General features: G+C 44.5%; 1 protein-coding gene across 1 annotated transcript in view; it reads right to left on the minus strand.

The window, feature by feature from the left end:
• Positions 1–15,488, minus strand: part of CRHR2 (corticotropin releasing hormone receptor 2) — a 133,584-nt gene that overhangs the window by 35,505 nt on the left and 82,591 nt on the right. Inside the window, exons 5-6 of the mRNA XM_018568151.1 lie at positions 13,241–13,358; positions 5,755–5,908 (exon numbers count right to left, since the gene is read on the minus strand). Coding sequence (XP_018423653.1) covers positions 5,755–5,908; positions 13,241–13,358 — 272 coding nt within the window. The remainder of the gene's footprint in view (positions 1–5,754; positions 5,909–13,240; positions 13,359–15,488) is intronic.

Raw genomic sequence — 15,488 nt, forward strand, 5'->3', positions numbered from 1 at the left:
AATCACTGGTTCTGATGAAGGGGGCGTGCCCCAGAAACGCGTAAACCGTTTACCAACAAAGGGATCGAGGTTACTGGTGTTTTATATCGCTCAAGATTCTCCCTGCCAGGGGTTCCGTCCTCTCACCTTATTCTACTGGTGTTTATTATTAACTTTCAGTGCATACTTTATTCAAAATATGGAAAATAATTTACATTTTTTTTTTTTTCTGTTTTGATCAGTATTAGTCAATAAAGACATAAAGACATGGTGTGGTGGGTTTGGTATGGAAGGACTTGGTTGTCCTACACAACCTCAATCCGACTTAACACCTTTGGGATTAATTGGAACTTGGACTACAAGCCAGGTCTTCTCATCCAAAATCAGAACCTCACAAGTGATATTTTGGCTAAATGGGCACAAATTCCCAAAGACACTTTCTAAAATCTTGTGGAAAGCATTTCCTAGGGGAGTGGAGACTGCTAAATTTGCAAAGAGTGGCCAACTCCATATTAATGGCCATAGTTTTGGAATGGGATGTCTAACATGCTCATATACTGTATGTGTGATGGTCAGGTGTCCACCCACTTTTAGCCACTCGGTGTAGCATGTGGCATTGATGTCACTGTGAAGTTCTAATTGAAATATATGCCATATGTCACGGACACTCTCACAGTTTCCACAAGGCTTTTATCTTTTATAGATTTGTGCTTTGCCTGAACAAATAGATCGACCTCAAATGGCCTTGAACAAATCTTTCAAAGGCCTGAGAACAGGGTGCATTTAATGTTGGACACCTGAGGTCAGATCGATCATCTCTGTAATCCTCATTATTCTCAGCCTTCAGTCTCCGTCTTAGTCACCTCCACTTACTGAATCAGCGTGGGTTTGTTGAACAATAAATTTCTCTGCTCTTATGATACAGACCCATCTCCGACATCAGTGTGCTCATGTGTGCATTTTGTTTTGATGAAATTATAGATAGAAGAAGAACTAAAAACTCCCAAAAACACACTCCAAAATCTTGTGGAAAGTCTTCCCAGAGGAGGATGCTATAGATGCAAAGGGGATCCAACTCAGTATTAATGCCCAAGATATTGAAATGGGATGTCCACCAAGCTCATTGACATTAGCCTAAGCCTAACCCCTTTAATAATGGTCTACATATGAAATATAAAGCAATACGGGACCCCTATAGGACAATAATATAACTAAAGAAAGAAATGGCCCCCAACATATTACCAAAAATACAGAAAATGATTTCTGAGATATGAAAAAGCTTACTATAGTATAACAGGACCAATTATAGAAAAATATAATTAAAGACAAAATCTAAATAAACCATCACCATAGAGTTTGTTAAAAAAAAACTGAGCAATGTTGCCCATGACAACCACACATAGCACACACATACAGTATACCGCGGTACCAACTACTAAATCTGCCCAAAGCTGTGTTAGTATGTTTTAGTGCTGAACAACATTCTACAAATAATATCATTCAGTGAGCACAACGTTATGTAATGCGAAACAAGAAGGGATGCACCGATACCGGTTTTTCGGTATAAAATACAAGTACCAATATTTTTTTTCAGTACTCACCTAATATCGATACCGTAAGTCCCATTAAGGAAGCCGGACGACGTTTAATGACTCGCTGCTCGGCTTCCTGATTAGCCGGGAAGCCGTCTCCATGCTCCCTGATCATCAGGTGACGAGGAAGCACCAATCAGGAAGCCAGGGGGTAGGTAATGACCCGCTGCTCGGCTTCCTGATTGGCCAGCTTAACACCCAATCAGGAAGCTGGGCGGCAAGTCATTACACACCGCCCAGCTTCCTGATTAGCTGGAAAGCCGGCTTCATGCTCCCTCGTCACCAAGCCGGCTTCATGCTCCCTCAGAGCCAGTTGCTGTGTGGTCGTCAGCTATCCTTGTGTTCCTGCGTTTACCCTTCGATTCCGCTTCCCTGTGTATGAGCCTGGCGTGTGATCCTTGGACCTGGCTTCTTGTCTCATGACCTGGCACCATATGACTTTGCTTATCCGTGTATGACCCTGGTTTGTGATCCTGACCTTGCTCCTACCTGCTGCTTCGGTACCACTGCTACTCTGCTCACCTGTGTATGACCTCGGTTGCGGCTCTGACTCTGCTTCCGGCCATCCATCCCGTTCCTGTCTACCCTGCTGTCCAGTGTCTGCTCATCTGGTCATCCGCAGCCTCTGCGCAAGACCTCGTCCGGCCACCAGCACAGGCATCTGTGCCACTCTGCGTCCCCACATTTTCTGTCCCCACCTTCAGAGGTGTGGGGCAAGCAGGGCCAGATTTCCTACAAGGCCAACCGAGGCCCGGCGGGGGTAGAGGGGCAGCAGAGGTGTGGAGTTCCTATCTCTCGACGCCCGGGTCATACAGTTCCGTGCGCCGGGCAGAGCTAAATGTACAGCGGGGAGGCCGCCACTTGTTTTGTACAAGTGATCTCGGTGATGTCGCCAAGATCACTTGTTTGCAGCCTGCAGGTCTGTCATTCTCCATGGGGGGGGGTTTGGCGGGTAGGTGGGCGCATTGAGGAACTTGGCCTTGGGGCAGCAGAGAGAGCAAATCCGGCCCTGGGGGCAAGAGGTGAACGCCACACCTCATCCCCGCCTCACCCTTGCTGCTGCCAGACTCGTCCACCTGCATCCACACGCCACACCTCCTCCCTGCCTCATGCGCACCGCCCACATCCACGATTGGCACAGGAAAGAAGTAAGGAGGAGCAGGCGTGAGGGGATGACAGCCGCCGTCAGACAGTCCCGATCTCAGAAGCAAGTAAACTGTCTGTCCTAACAAAGGGTAAAAGGATTACAGCCCCGGCTTCTGCATTCAAATGTAAATTAAGTTAATGAGAGAAACACAATCCTCATATTTCAGTCCTAAGTCTTTCTATTAGGACAGATCACGTGAAGGTGCTGAGAAAAACCTGGGATCAGCCATGTTGCCTTTTGCAAGCAACATCTAAATGTAAGAAATATTCTATTACAAATGATTTCTTTGTTATGCTGTGTGAATGGGAACACACAACAAACATATAGAGGGGTTTTATTTTTCCAAATTTGACTGTAAAAGTGGAAATAAACTTCAGTAAGTCTTTATGAATATTCCCTTCACTACTGGTTTAAAATGGTATTTGTAACCGCAAGTACATTAACAAAAACTGTTTCAACTTCATCTCTGGAATCTAAAATCACAGCGTTCAGCAGCCAATAAAATAATATCACAGAATGACAAATGGAGGAAAAAGCTTAATATATCTCTGAAATGTGCTCAATCTTGGAGGGTGCCGGCCCAGTTCAATTATAGAAAAGCCATTTGGACGGCATCCATTTTTGGATATTAAAAAGTATCTGAATAAGATAAAATTGCTGTCCTGCATAATGTGAGTAAAGAGAAACGGCATCTAAATCTTCACATAGACCTGAAAACTTACATTGCGTTTGGTTTTATCATTTACTGACTTTAAAACCTTAAAGCTGAACTCTGAGCTGACCAAAATATGAAAGGGGGAATCTAATCTAACAGAAAGGAATACTTACCTTACTCCATGTTGCCACAGCAGCTGGCTCTCCAATCCTATAGAAACATAGAAGACTGAAGACCAAGTGGTCAATCATATCTCCCACCTTCAAAGTCATCAAAGCCAGAGCCGGTGGTGAGGAAGACTGCTGGACCACGGGTTTAGGTAAGCATTCCTTTCATTCCTTCAAAAAATGAGCATTATGTTTGGCATATGCTGAGTGGGGAGATGGGAAGGAATTTAATTTTGTTGGCAATTCTTGAGTTCGGCTTTAACATCACTCTTACACTTGAGATGACCCTAATAGTTAAGTCCTCAAAAAAAAAGGCAAAGTCTTGGTTCATACTTTTCCAGTGTGATGCGTTGCGTTGAGGCAGCCCATTCAAATAAATGGGTTGGCAATGCCTGAAAATGTCCAACCGAATGGGCATGCACCATTATTGGATACACAGTGCACCACAAAGCATGGTAGTGCATTACCATGCATTGTGGGGTGCTTCAACACATGTGTTTTGGTGTTGGAGTTGCACTGTCTTAGTGCGTTGGGTGCCAAACAGAATGAATGGCATCACAATGTGCCAATACACAAAATGTGCATCCGTTTAGCCAAAAACTAACCTTCAATAGCTAATTCTTCTCTTTTTTTTTAATCACTTATTTTTATTTATTCTTTTTTACATTTTTAGCTTATCGTTTACTGTTAGTTATTTTATTTTTTTAAATACTTTTTTATCTTATTATTGTTTATTTATTTTTTATAATTATTTTCTTATTTTTTAATAATTGTTTTCTTATTATTTTTTACTTTTTAATCACCTTTTTATTTTTTTTTCCTTTAATTATTATTTCTTATAATTTTTTAAAATGTTTATAATTTTTATTTTTCACTTAACTTTATTGCTATCACACAGGAGCTAGCTAACAAGCCCCTGCGTGATAGCCTTTGGAGGTGACAGGTTCTCGTTATTGAACCTGTCACCTCCAATACAGGAGTTCTAGCACAGCACTGTGCTAGAACTCCTGTGACAGGTGAGAGAGGAAGAGCACAGCACAGCTCTCCCCTCTCACTGTATACACGGAGCGGCAGGGTTAGTTTGAGGGCCTGTTCACATGATATCAGGTCCTGATCAGGTCCTGATCAGGAGCGCATCTGCAGACGCGGTGCTACTGATGCAGTGCGTTTTGGCCATGTTTTTGATGCGTTCCAGGTTAAAAAAAACCTGGAGTGGGGCTGTCAGTATGTTAACTGCAGTGCAGTGCTTTTTTGATGTGTTTTTGTCACGTTTTGCATTTCCGGTCCGTTTCCTGACCATACAAAATGTGACATGCAATATTTTTTCTGTCGTAACCTGAACGGACTGCGCACGTGAGAACTGTAGCCCATAAAACACATAGGGATACATTTTTAGTGCAGGAGCGTACGGATCAGGTCAGCACAGAAAACGGACGTCATGTGAACAGGCTCTTAACCCTGTTGCTCTGCTCACTGCATCGGCGGCCAGTGAGGAGAGACTCAGCGTGGGGAGGACGGAACCAGAGGAGAGAGGTGGGTGCAGGGGGGGGGAGGGGAGGGGAGAGGCTGCACACATTTTACAAGTAATCGCGGTGATGTCACTTGTAAACAAACAGGTATCTTCCCCACACTACATTTAGTCCTGCCTTCTCAAAGCAGGACTAAATGTAGAAGGCAACTTACCGCCCGGCGCCCGGAACTCAGTGGCCTTGTGGGGAATCTGGGCCTGGAAGGGTAAACCCCTGCCAGTTTAGCTGTCTGTGCACTATTGGAAAAAATTCCCTTCACTTCCTGTTCCAAAGACACAACAGGAAATAAGAGGAGGTCTCTCAAAAGTGAGGGAAATTCCTATCTTAGAAAGTTGTCCCTGGAACAAGTGTCCACATTGGAATCTCCACTCACATCTTGTTCTGGGAGCAATTCAAACATTTTTGAGTTGCCCTCACTTTCTTTCTTGAAGACAATGATCCTCAGTACAAATAGAAAGTTGAATTTCCCGATGAGGACTTAGATATCCTTAAGAACTTGTCAGAGGGTCTAACTTTTCCCAGCTCTATTCAATATTAACAAACAAAAAAAATGTTTCCTAGAGATACACTGAAAGTCAATTCAAATCGAGCCTTTCAAACGCTCAACACACTGCTCGTAACTCATGCGTTCCGGTGCGGACGAGGCCTACAAAACAAGTTTGAAAAAAATAAGGAAGAGGCTTACACCATCCTATGAAGAGGAAGACCCATTTGCGCAGCTTGTCGGTGGAGTAGGTCATCACTATGGCAGTGTGGAGATAGCAGCCTTCCACAAACATCCAGAAGAAGTTGGTTACCACAAAGTAATTGAAAATCGTTGTGATACATCGACACCAGATCTGGAAGATAAGAAGGGAGTTACATTTAAAGGGTGTCTGTAATGATTTGGGGTCAATATTAATTTTTCAGGGTTTTCCTGACAGTGTTAAATCTCTTCTGTAAGGTCATTTTAAGGTATTACACCAAGCCTAAAATACCTGTCAGTTGGTAATGATTTGTATTTTTGTCCATTCTGTCCTGGGTTTTTTATAGCTCTGCCCCGCAGCATAGCCCTATCTGGAAGGGCAGGAGACCTGATTTATTTCTATGCTGCAGTTAAAGGAGTACTATGGGGAGAGTGAATTTCACTCATCCTCATACTTAGAGCCGACATGTGACATTGAAACTTTTACACGTCGGCTCTATTAATCGGGAAGTGAGCGAACACACACCGCCGCTCGCTCACTTCCCGATCATCTCCCTGCAGAGAGCGGCAACTGTCAGTCACTGGTCTCCTGCCTCCGATATCCCATTGCTGGCTGCAGGAACGGACCGGGAGGGGGCGGGCACAGCTAGCTCTGCCTCTAGATAGGCAGAGCCCGCTGTCAATCAGCCAGCTGGGTGGATCTCAACAGTATTGTCAGGTTCCATCCTGACTGCGGCGCTCTCAGCATATAGCGGGATATAGCCAGCTATATATTGAGTTTTGGGTCACAGGAGGAGGTTAGTATACGTCCTCCCGTGACTCTAAAGCGAACCATGGGAAAAAAAGGTTACCAAATAGATTTCTCTTAATACTTAAAGATCTTTTTCCTCCCCCATCTTGTGACTGGACAGTGAAGGGAATTTAAAGGGACAGCCCTGTACATAGGGACCACTAGGAGCTGATACTAGGTCACATTCAGGTACACTGCTTGCATTAAAAAAATAAATTTTATGTAATAATGAATACAGTGCTGTGTTAATTTTCTTTTTATATCTGCCCAGAGCTCAGCTTTAAATCGGAAAGCATAATCTCCATCTCCAAACCCTCTGATGAAAGGAGCCTTCTGTGACTCACGAGCTGTTTGCTGGCTTAGTTCCTGACGTGTGGACATGGCAGGGAATGGCCGGAGCCTCAGAAGCATTAGCCAACATGCTGCACAATCCACGGACAGGATAAAGGAACATTTCCAAAGATCAGAAGTCTCATTATCTCCTTCTAGTCAAACCCTACAAATGCCTGTCGCCAAGGGGTGCTAATTTGCACGGCTTGTTAGTCAGTGTCTGGACACTCTTAGAATAATACTAACTGAAAGGAGCATAAAACACACAAAAAAAAACCTCCCCCCCAAAAAAATGTTGCAGCAGATTTTACAGTTTACACAAAAATTTTAATTTTTACAGCTGATGACAGATCCCCAGACGGCCATGATTTTCACAGTGAGAAAGAGCAGCCTCTAATTAAGACACAAAACACGTCTTTCGGGTTGTATCAAATGTATTAATTAGTTCATATGTCCTTTTGAAGTCAAAAATGTTTTAGAAAATAAAGCATAATTTTTTTTTTTATCATTTATATTCTGCCATGGAGTATAATAACGGCATTATCATAAAAGAGAACAACAATACCAGTCATGATAATATTAATATTCAAAGCCAAGTCGGGGCTACATTTTTATTTCTAGTATCATTGGATAAAAAAATCACTTATGTCTTCTGGTATAAATAAGAATATGAAAAAAAATAAAAATAAAGAAAACTTCAAAAAAAGAAACAATTTCGTACAGGCTTTCGTGTGAAAAATCTGCTCAGAACATTTGATAATGCCATCAAGGAAGTCATTTGAAATCTACTTTGATTATGGAAATTAATGGAATTTCCCAAATGAAAACTAAAATTTAGTTAGTTCCAAAAACATTTTCATCTCGCTCCCATTCTTTCCAACACTACAGTCGAAATTGATCGCCAATTAACTATTGGGAAAACAAGTGAACATTCTAAAAGCAAATTTTTTTTAGAATGAAATTCTAACCATGTTTACCAAGCTTAATGCAAAATGAAATTATAACTATAACAATTGCCCAAAAAAAAAAAAGGAAACCTTATTGCTCATATGCTTCGGCTCGACTGAGCCGAAGTGACACCCGAAGCAGGGCGAACGGCCTGCCGAAGGGCCGATCGTAAGCCCCGCAAATGACAGCTGGGCGGAGCCAACCGTGCCCAGTTGTAATGACAGATCGGCGTCCCCAAATGACCTGGGTACGCTGATCTTTTATTAAACAACAAGAACTGGGCGGAGCCGGCCATGACGTCACGGCCGGCTCCACCCAGTTGTTATTCATTGGCCGAGACGTGCTAGAAGACTCTAGCAGGTGCCGGCCAATACGAAACAGTTGGGCGGAGCTAGCTGTCACTGCTAGCTCTGCCCAATTCTTTTTTTTTAATTTTATATTTATTTACATTTTTTAAAAATATTTTTTCAACTTTTTTTTTTTCCCGACTTTTTTCACTATTTGCTATTCTGCTCGGTGCCACGTAGGTACCAAGCAGAATAGCCGAGCCGAATGCCGCTCGTGGCATTTGGCTATTCACTCACTGCTGTTCGGCCCCTATGTGAATAGGGGCGAATGGCAGTGAGTGAGCTGCCGGAGCTTCAGCTCAGCCGATCCAGATGTTGGATCAGCTGAGTCAAAGTCCTTCTGCACTTCAGCTAAGGCAGCCGATGTACGGTTGAAATAAGCCGTACTGAGCCATAGTGAATAGCCGAACGTTGTTCGGCACACTTTACTACGGCTCGGTTATTCACTCGGATGCCTTTGGCAGCTTTGTAAATAACCCCCTGAGTACATAAATAAGTGCAGGGAGTCAAGACTTCACCATGGTGCCCCTGATTCCTCTGGACCAACTGTGGGTAACTGTGGGCAAAGGGTTCTGTTTTTGAAGGTTTTTCAAATTTTTTTTCTCTGCAGGTTGAACTCGATGGGCGTGTGTCAACATGAGTAACTATGTAGTCACAGTGTACTGGTGAACATTGTACTGGTGCCGAGCAATTGGTACCACCAGTGCGCTACAGAGGAAGAGGTCCCTGCTGCATCATGTGACTGGCCTGAAGACTTCAGAAAAGATGGATATTCGACACAAGTGGGCTACGAGAGGGGGAGATGGTCAATGGTGGGGCATGTAAGACTTGGGCTTTACAAAATAGTAATTCTAAAATATTTCAGTAATGACAATATTAATCGCATAGGATAAAAAGTATCTGCTTTGAATTACGTTAGAGGAGGCATACACATCATTCCTTTAGGTTCGTCGTTCGCCAGCCATACACACACTTATACTGAATCACACAAATGCCTCAATTTAAAGTGAAACTAAATTCTTCAACGTTAGATCTTCAAAATCCATTCAAGTCCCTTAACTATGAACAACAATGTATCTTATTTGTGTATCACTCGGCTGTAGATCCTCCAATCATCTCTGAATTGGTGCTGACACTGTCCTTCCTTCTGGAGGGGGGCTACTTGTGTTCCCCATGGTCCCTGTGTGTGTTGTAAAGTAGTCACCACTCCGAGCTCACTCCCGTGATGGACTACAATCTCATGTTTAGTTTACTGATTTGTATTGAGATTGTAGTCCATCATGGGAGAGTGGGCTTGGAGCAGTGACTACTTTACCACACACACAGGGACCATAGGGAAATAAGGTAGCCCCCCTCCAGAAGGAAGGACAGTGTCAGCACCACGTCCGTCTTCCTGTCAGCACTGGCGGATAGGAGCGGGGAGGGGGGAATCCAGCCCCTCCCCTGTCGCGGCAGAGAGCCGTGACAGGATCGAGAAGTGAGCGAACGCCGGTATGTGTTCGCTCACCTCCCGATCTACTGAGCCGACCTGTGACAGTCTCATTGTCACAGGTCGACTAGAACTATGAGGTAAGTGAAAAGCACTCACCTCATAGTTCTCCTTTCAGGTTTAATTCCTGAGTTTAGTGTCACTTTAAGGAAAGGTCACTTCCCTCCATCTGCCTGCTCATGACAAATCTAACAGAAAGTTAAAAGCAATTTTTAGCCCTTCATCCTGGTGTGATCAGCTTATTTTGTGTTGTGTCACTTGTTCTTATATTTCAAACTAAAATACAAGAAAGTAACTCATAATTCTTTTCTTTTTTTAGAGCATTATCTATTTAAAAAAAAAAATATGTTTAGTCCTTCTTCTATCTATTATATCATCCGAACAAAAGGTATATATGAGCACACCGATGTCAGAGATGGGTGTGTATCATAAGAGCAGAGACATGTATTGTTCAACAAACCCACGCTGATTCAGTAAGTGGAGGTGACTAAGACAGAGACTGAAGGCTGAGAATAATGAGGATTACAGGAACGATTGATCTGACCTCAGGTGTCCAACGTTAAATGCACAGAGTCCTTGGGCCTTTCAAAGATTTGTTCAAGGCCATTTGAGGTCTATTAGGAAGAAGAAAGAAACTTCTTCAAGCAAAGTACAAATCTATAAAAGATAAAAGCCTTATGGAAGCTACAAGTGGTTGTCCATGCCATAGGCCACATACTGTATTTCAATTAAGACTTCATAGGGACATCAGAGCCACATGCTACACTGATTGGCCTAAAGTTGGTGAATCCCTGACCACCACACCTATATGACATTTTGGACATCACATAAAAAAAAAACATGGGGGTTAATACGGAGTTGGCCATCTTTTGACAGACTCCACTTTTCAGAGAAGGCTTTCTACAAGATATTGGTGTGCGTCTGTAGGAATCAGGGCCCATTCAGCCAAAAGAACATTTGTGAGGTCATGTATTGATCTTGGATGTGTTGAGTAGGATTGACGTCAGGTTTTGTGGAGGCCAATCCAGTTCCTAAACACCAGACTCATCAAGCTGAGTCTTTATGGAGCTGACTTAGTCCACAGGGGACAATCATGGAAGAACAGAAAAGAGCCTTCACCAAGCTGTTACCACAAGGTTGGAGGAGCACAATTGTCTACAATGTCTTTGTCTTCAGTAGCACTAACAGTACCCTTCACTGCAAACACCTAAACTCATTCATTTGGAAGGGTGTCCTCCTACTTTTGGCCATACAGGTAAGTGTGATGGTTTTGGACCTCAAACATTTGGCCTCTTCACAATGACACCAGTGTCCTAAGCCATATTACAATGAAATTCCACTCAGAGATTATTGCTACGAACTATCATGCAATAAAGACTTCATAGTGACATAAGTACCACCTGAAGATTTCTCATTGTCCAATCAGGAGGCTAGGGGTGCTATTTTGGCCCAATTGCACTTCTGTTGGAGGTATGGGACCAGACAAGGTTTTCTGGCAGTGGGGACTAACCGAGCAGAATTGCTTATCTGAATAATTTCCTGAATATGTCTTCTAACTGGGTATGTACCAGCTTGATTGGTGATTGCCTTTAACAAGTAGTAATCTATAGTCAGGGGCATCCATAGCCTTTTTGCCACCTGAGGTGGTGCACGCTAACCGGGGTGGAGGGATGGCCCATCATTTCTAGCTCTGGCTGGAGTCTCGCCCAGCTCCTGACAACCAGAGACATCACTGGTTGCCAGGAGCTGAGCGGGATACCAGCTAGAGCATCCCACTTAGCTCCTAGCAACCAGTGACAATCAAAGGACGCCAGCCAGAGGATCCCACATGCCAGGTTGCTAAGAGCTGGGAGGGGAGATGTGTATGGCCCTTGCACATCTCCCAGTCCAGCCTTTAGCATCCTGGGATGCTCTGGCCGGAAGGGCAAACATTGTGCAGCTGCTCTGCCTGCTGCCCTCCCCCCCCCCCCCATGTCTTTGGCAGCAGCCTCAGGCTGTCTCAATATGGAGATGGCCCCATGTATAGTCATAAATATATTCAAATTTATGAATGGTTCATAAATTACTAGTTACTAAAGGAATGAAGAGTCCACTTTTAGCATAATGAATGTTCACTAAGCTTAGTAGCATCAATTGGCCAATCATTAGCCAGGAAGAATCCTTTATTTAATTTAACTTTCATGTGATTGGTTACTCTAGTTAAAAAATGATCACCTTAATAAATAGCATTCTCTTGGCAACGTCAACCTTCACTTTTCAAAGGGAACCACCTCTAATCCTTTCGTAAGCCAACCCAACATGTGTCTTCTATCAGCTCATGAGATAAAGCTGAATATCTGAATAAAGTGTATGTAAAGGCAAAACCTGATGAGTTTCTGCTGAGGAGATTCACTCTCCCTATTTGTCCTGGAGGTTGTTGTCACTGAGACAAAATTTATGGGGAAATCCAAAATTCTACAGTGGTCACCAGAACAAGAGTTGAGGGGAAATCTTCCAATGGGGACAACTAGGGCCATCCCTATACTGAGGCTTTTGCCTTGGGTGACATCACTTTGGGTCGCTTGGGGAAGGGGAGTGGCAGACAGTGCAGCTTGTTAGCTGGATAATGGCTGCTCTGCTGCACAATGCCACCTCCCCCTTTCCGTCCGGAGCATCCCAGGTTACTAAGAGCCTGACAGAGAGATGTGTAAGGGCCACGTACATCTCCTCATCCAGCTCTTAGCAACCTGGGACGCGGGGAGCTGGGCAGGATGCTGGCAAGAACGCCCCAGGTCTGCAGAGGACTGCATAACTCTTGTGCACCCAAGTAGCAAAAAGTCTAGGCACACCACTGGGGGCAACTGTGTAACAGGGGATTTCCCTTCACCTTGGGGAGATTTTTTCTGTTGTGTCTGTAAGACAGGAAGTGAAGGGAAATCTCCTCAGCAGGACACATACAGCAACAAATAACCCAGTAACAGTTTTAACCCTTCCCAAACCCCATCCAAAAACTAAAAAAAAATGTTGGTTGTACATATACTTTAATTGAAGCTGAACCCTGGGATAAGATATTATTGCTCAATACAAGAATCATATGTATTCTTCCTTGAATCTTGGTGAGCTTTGTGTATTCCAGATCTGTGCAGTAATCCAATGTGAGACTTGGAGCTTCCTGTAATAAAGACCAGTCACTGCTGCTCTCTCTCGTTGCGCAGGGTGACTGGTCTTGTCTCCACCCCCTCCTGTCCTGTAATAAAGACCGGTCACTGCTACTCTCTCGTTGTGCAGGGTGACTGGTCTTGTCTTCGCCCCCTTCTCTAATCCCCTGTAGTGGTCGGGGCCTGCTGGGTCCCTCCAACAGCTCTGCTCTCCGCACAGGCTATGTGCAGCCCAGTGATGATGTCACTGCTACTTCTATAAGATAATAACTGGATTTGCAAAGGCATTTGGTGCACCCAGAGGGAATTTATATCCTTTGTGGTTATTGAGGAATGTATTTGCATGAAAGTTATTGTGCCCGGAGTTGAACTGTAATTAATTTCCATATTGCTTTGTCCACTGCAGTCCGATGTAATAATAGTTCCATTTACAGAATTCTCATACCTCATTTTTCTCATGAATATTATGGTCAATCATCTGAAGCAGGAACCACATGATATTCCGGAGGATAAAGGTTGTTATTAAATTCCAGTGAATGATGTTCCGAAGGCATCTTATACTCCTGGAAACAATAAAGAAGGAATTCAGATGAGGCAGAAATGATACATTTATTGTAGAGGAGTCATCAAAGATGTGAGATCGGAACGCGTCAACGTTTGTAGAATGGTCACGAAACTTTAAGTGTAAAAACGTTATTTCTTGTTTAGGATAGGCCAGGGACCCCTGCCAGGTTTTTATTGCTGTTGTTGCCCCCAGTGGGGAGATTCACCCTCTCTATTTGTCCTGGTCACTGTTGTTAATGGGAAATTCAAAATGTCACCAGAACAGGAAAAAAGGGGTAATCTTCCAAAGGGGCACCTGTTCCAGTGACAGCTGTCACTGCGTGGAGACTTTCTCTCACTTCCTGTTTCCTGTCCGTGGGAGAGGAAATTATGTGAAGTCTCCCCAACTAGACAGGGACAACAAAAATAAATGGGCGTTTACCCTTCCATACCCTATATAAATCCAAAATAAACCTGTTGACTGTACATAAAGTTGAATATTAAAGGAGAACTATGAGATGAGTGATTTCCACTCACCTCATAGTTCTAGCCGGCCTGTCACAGGTCGGCTCAGTAGATCGGGAGGTGAGCGAACACATACCGGCAATCGCTCACCTCTTGATCCTGTCACAGCTCTCTGCCGTGACAGGGGAGGGGCTGGATTCCCCCCTCCCCGCTCCGCCAGCGCTGACTGGCGGAACGGACGGGGGAGGGGGCGGGTACAGTTGGCTCTGCCTCTAGATACGCAGAGCCAGCTGTCACTCACGCAGCTGGGCGGATCTCGACATCGATGTCGGGATCCGCTCCGGCTGCGGCGTCTCAGTATACGAGCTTAGGGTAAGGGGAGGACGCTAGTTTGTGTCCTCCCGTTACCCTAAGGAGAACTATGGGGAAAAGCCCTGACCCCATAGTTCTCCTTTAATCAAATTTAAAAGACACAACTTGATGCAGCTCTGTAATCATTAACACATTATTAAATTTGTTTTTGTTTTTTAATGCAAGCAGTGTAAGTACCTGAATCTGCCTTGGTATCAGCTTCTTGCAGTCCCTGTATAGCAGGTCTGGAGTGTGAGATGGAGAGGAGAAGCAGCACGAGTGCTGACAAGAAGCATTCTGATAAGAGGAGAGAGCAGAGTGGCAGGGCCATGAGGTTCTCACTGTGCTGCTTCTACTTTCACTGTCCTGCCCAGGTCCTAGATTAACTGGGCTTGGAGCGGTGACTACTTTACAACACACACAGGGACCATGGGGAAGAAAAGTAGCCCCCCCTCCAGAAGGAAGGACAGTGTCAGTACCAATTCAGAGATGATTGGAGGATCTACAGCCGAGTGATACACAAATAAGGTCCAGTACCATTAAAAGTTAAGGGACTTGAATGTATTTTTAAGATTTAACTCCTGAGTTTAGTGTCACTTTAATATGTAAAATTAGGGATGCACCGATATATCGGCGCCGAAACATATCGACCGAAAATGGCACTTTTGGCATAATGCCAGAAGTGCCATTTTCCTGCCGATACATCAGTGCATCCCTGATTTCTTTCCTCCCCGCTGGGCGCTGCTCTGTGTCCCAGCGGGGAGGAGAGAAAGTGTGACAGCCGACCGAGCACTGCGGTGGAGAGCGCTGTGAGCGGCCGGCGTCTCCTCCCACGCGGCTCTGCCGCCTATCACAGTCCGGCAGAGCGCTGTGTGGGCGGAGACAGCGCTGTCACTCTCCTCTCTACACCGCTTGCTCAGCCTCCTGTGACTGCGTGTCAGAGAGAAGAGCAATAGAACAGTAGAAAGGCATCATGGCACACTCACAAACTAGCATGTAAAACAACTTGTCTCACCACTAAGGACAATGACAGAGGTTTGGATACACGTCTTCTGCAAAGGATGTGTAAGCCGCACTGCCGCGCCAAGGCACCTCTTATAGTGCGGTCCTAACTCTAAACTATGAGAGTCTCCATCTTGGAGCACATGGGGGCAGAAGGAGGTGGGGCGTCCTCCTAACAGGCCTGCACCCAATTTAATATCTTCTGCCCCCATGTGCTCCAAGATGGAGACTCTCATAGTTTAGAGTTAGGACCGCACTATAAGAGGTGCCTTGGCGCGGCAGTGCGGCTTACACATCCTTTGCAGAAGACGTGTATCCAAACCTCTGTCATT

The sequence above is a fragment of the Nanorana parkeri genome, unplaced genomic scaffold (assembly GCF_000935625.1).
Source record: "Nanorana parkeri isolate BGI_ZX_2015 unplaced genomic scaffold, ASM93562v1 scaffold1146, whole genome shotgun sequence".
Taxonomy (NCBI): domain Eukaryota; kingdom Metazoa; phylum Chordata; class Amphibia; order Anura; family Dicroglossidae; genus Nanorana; species Nanorana parkeri.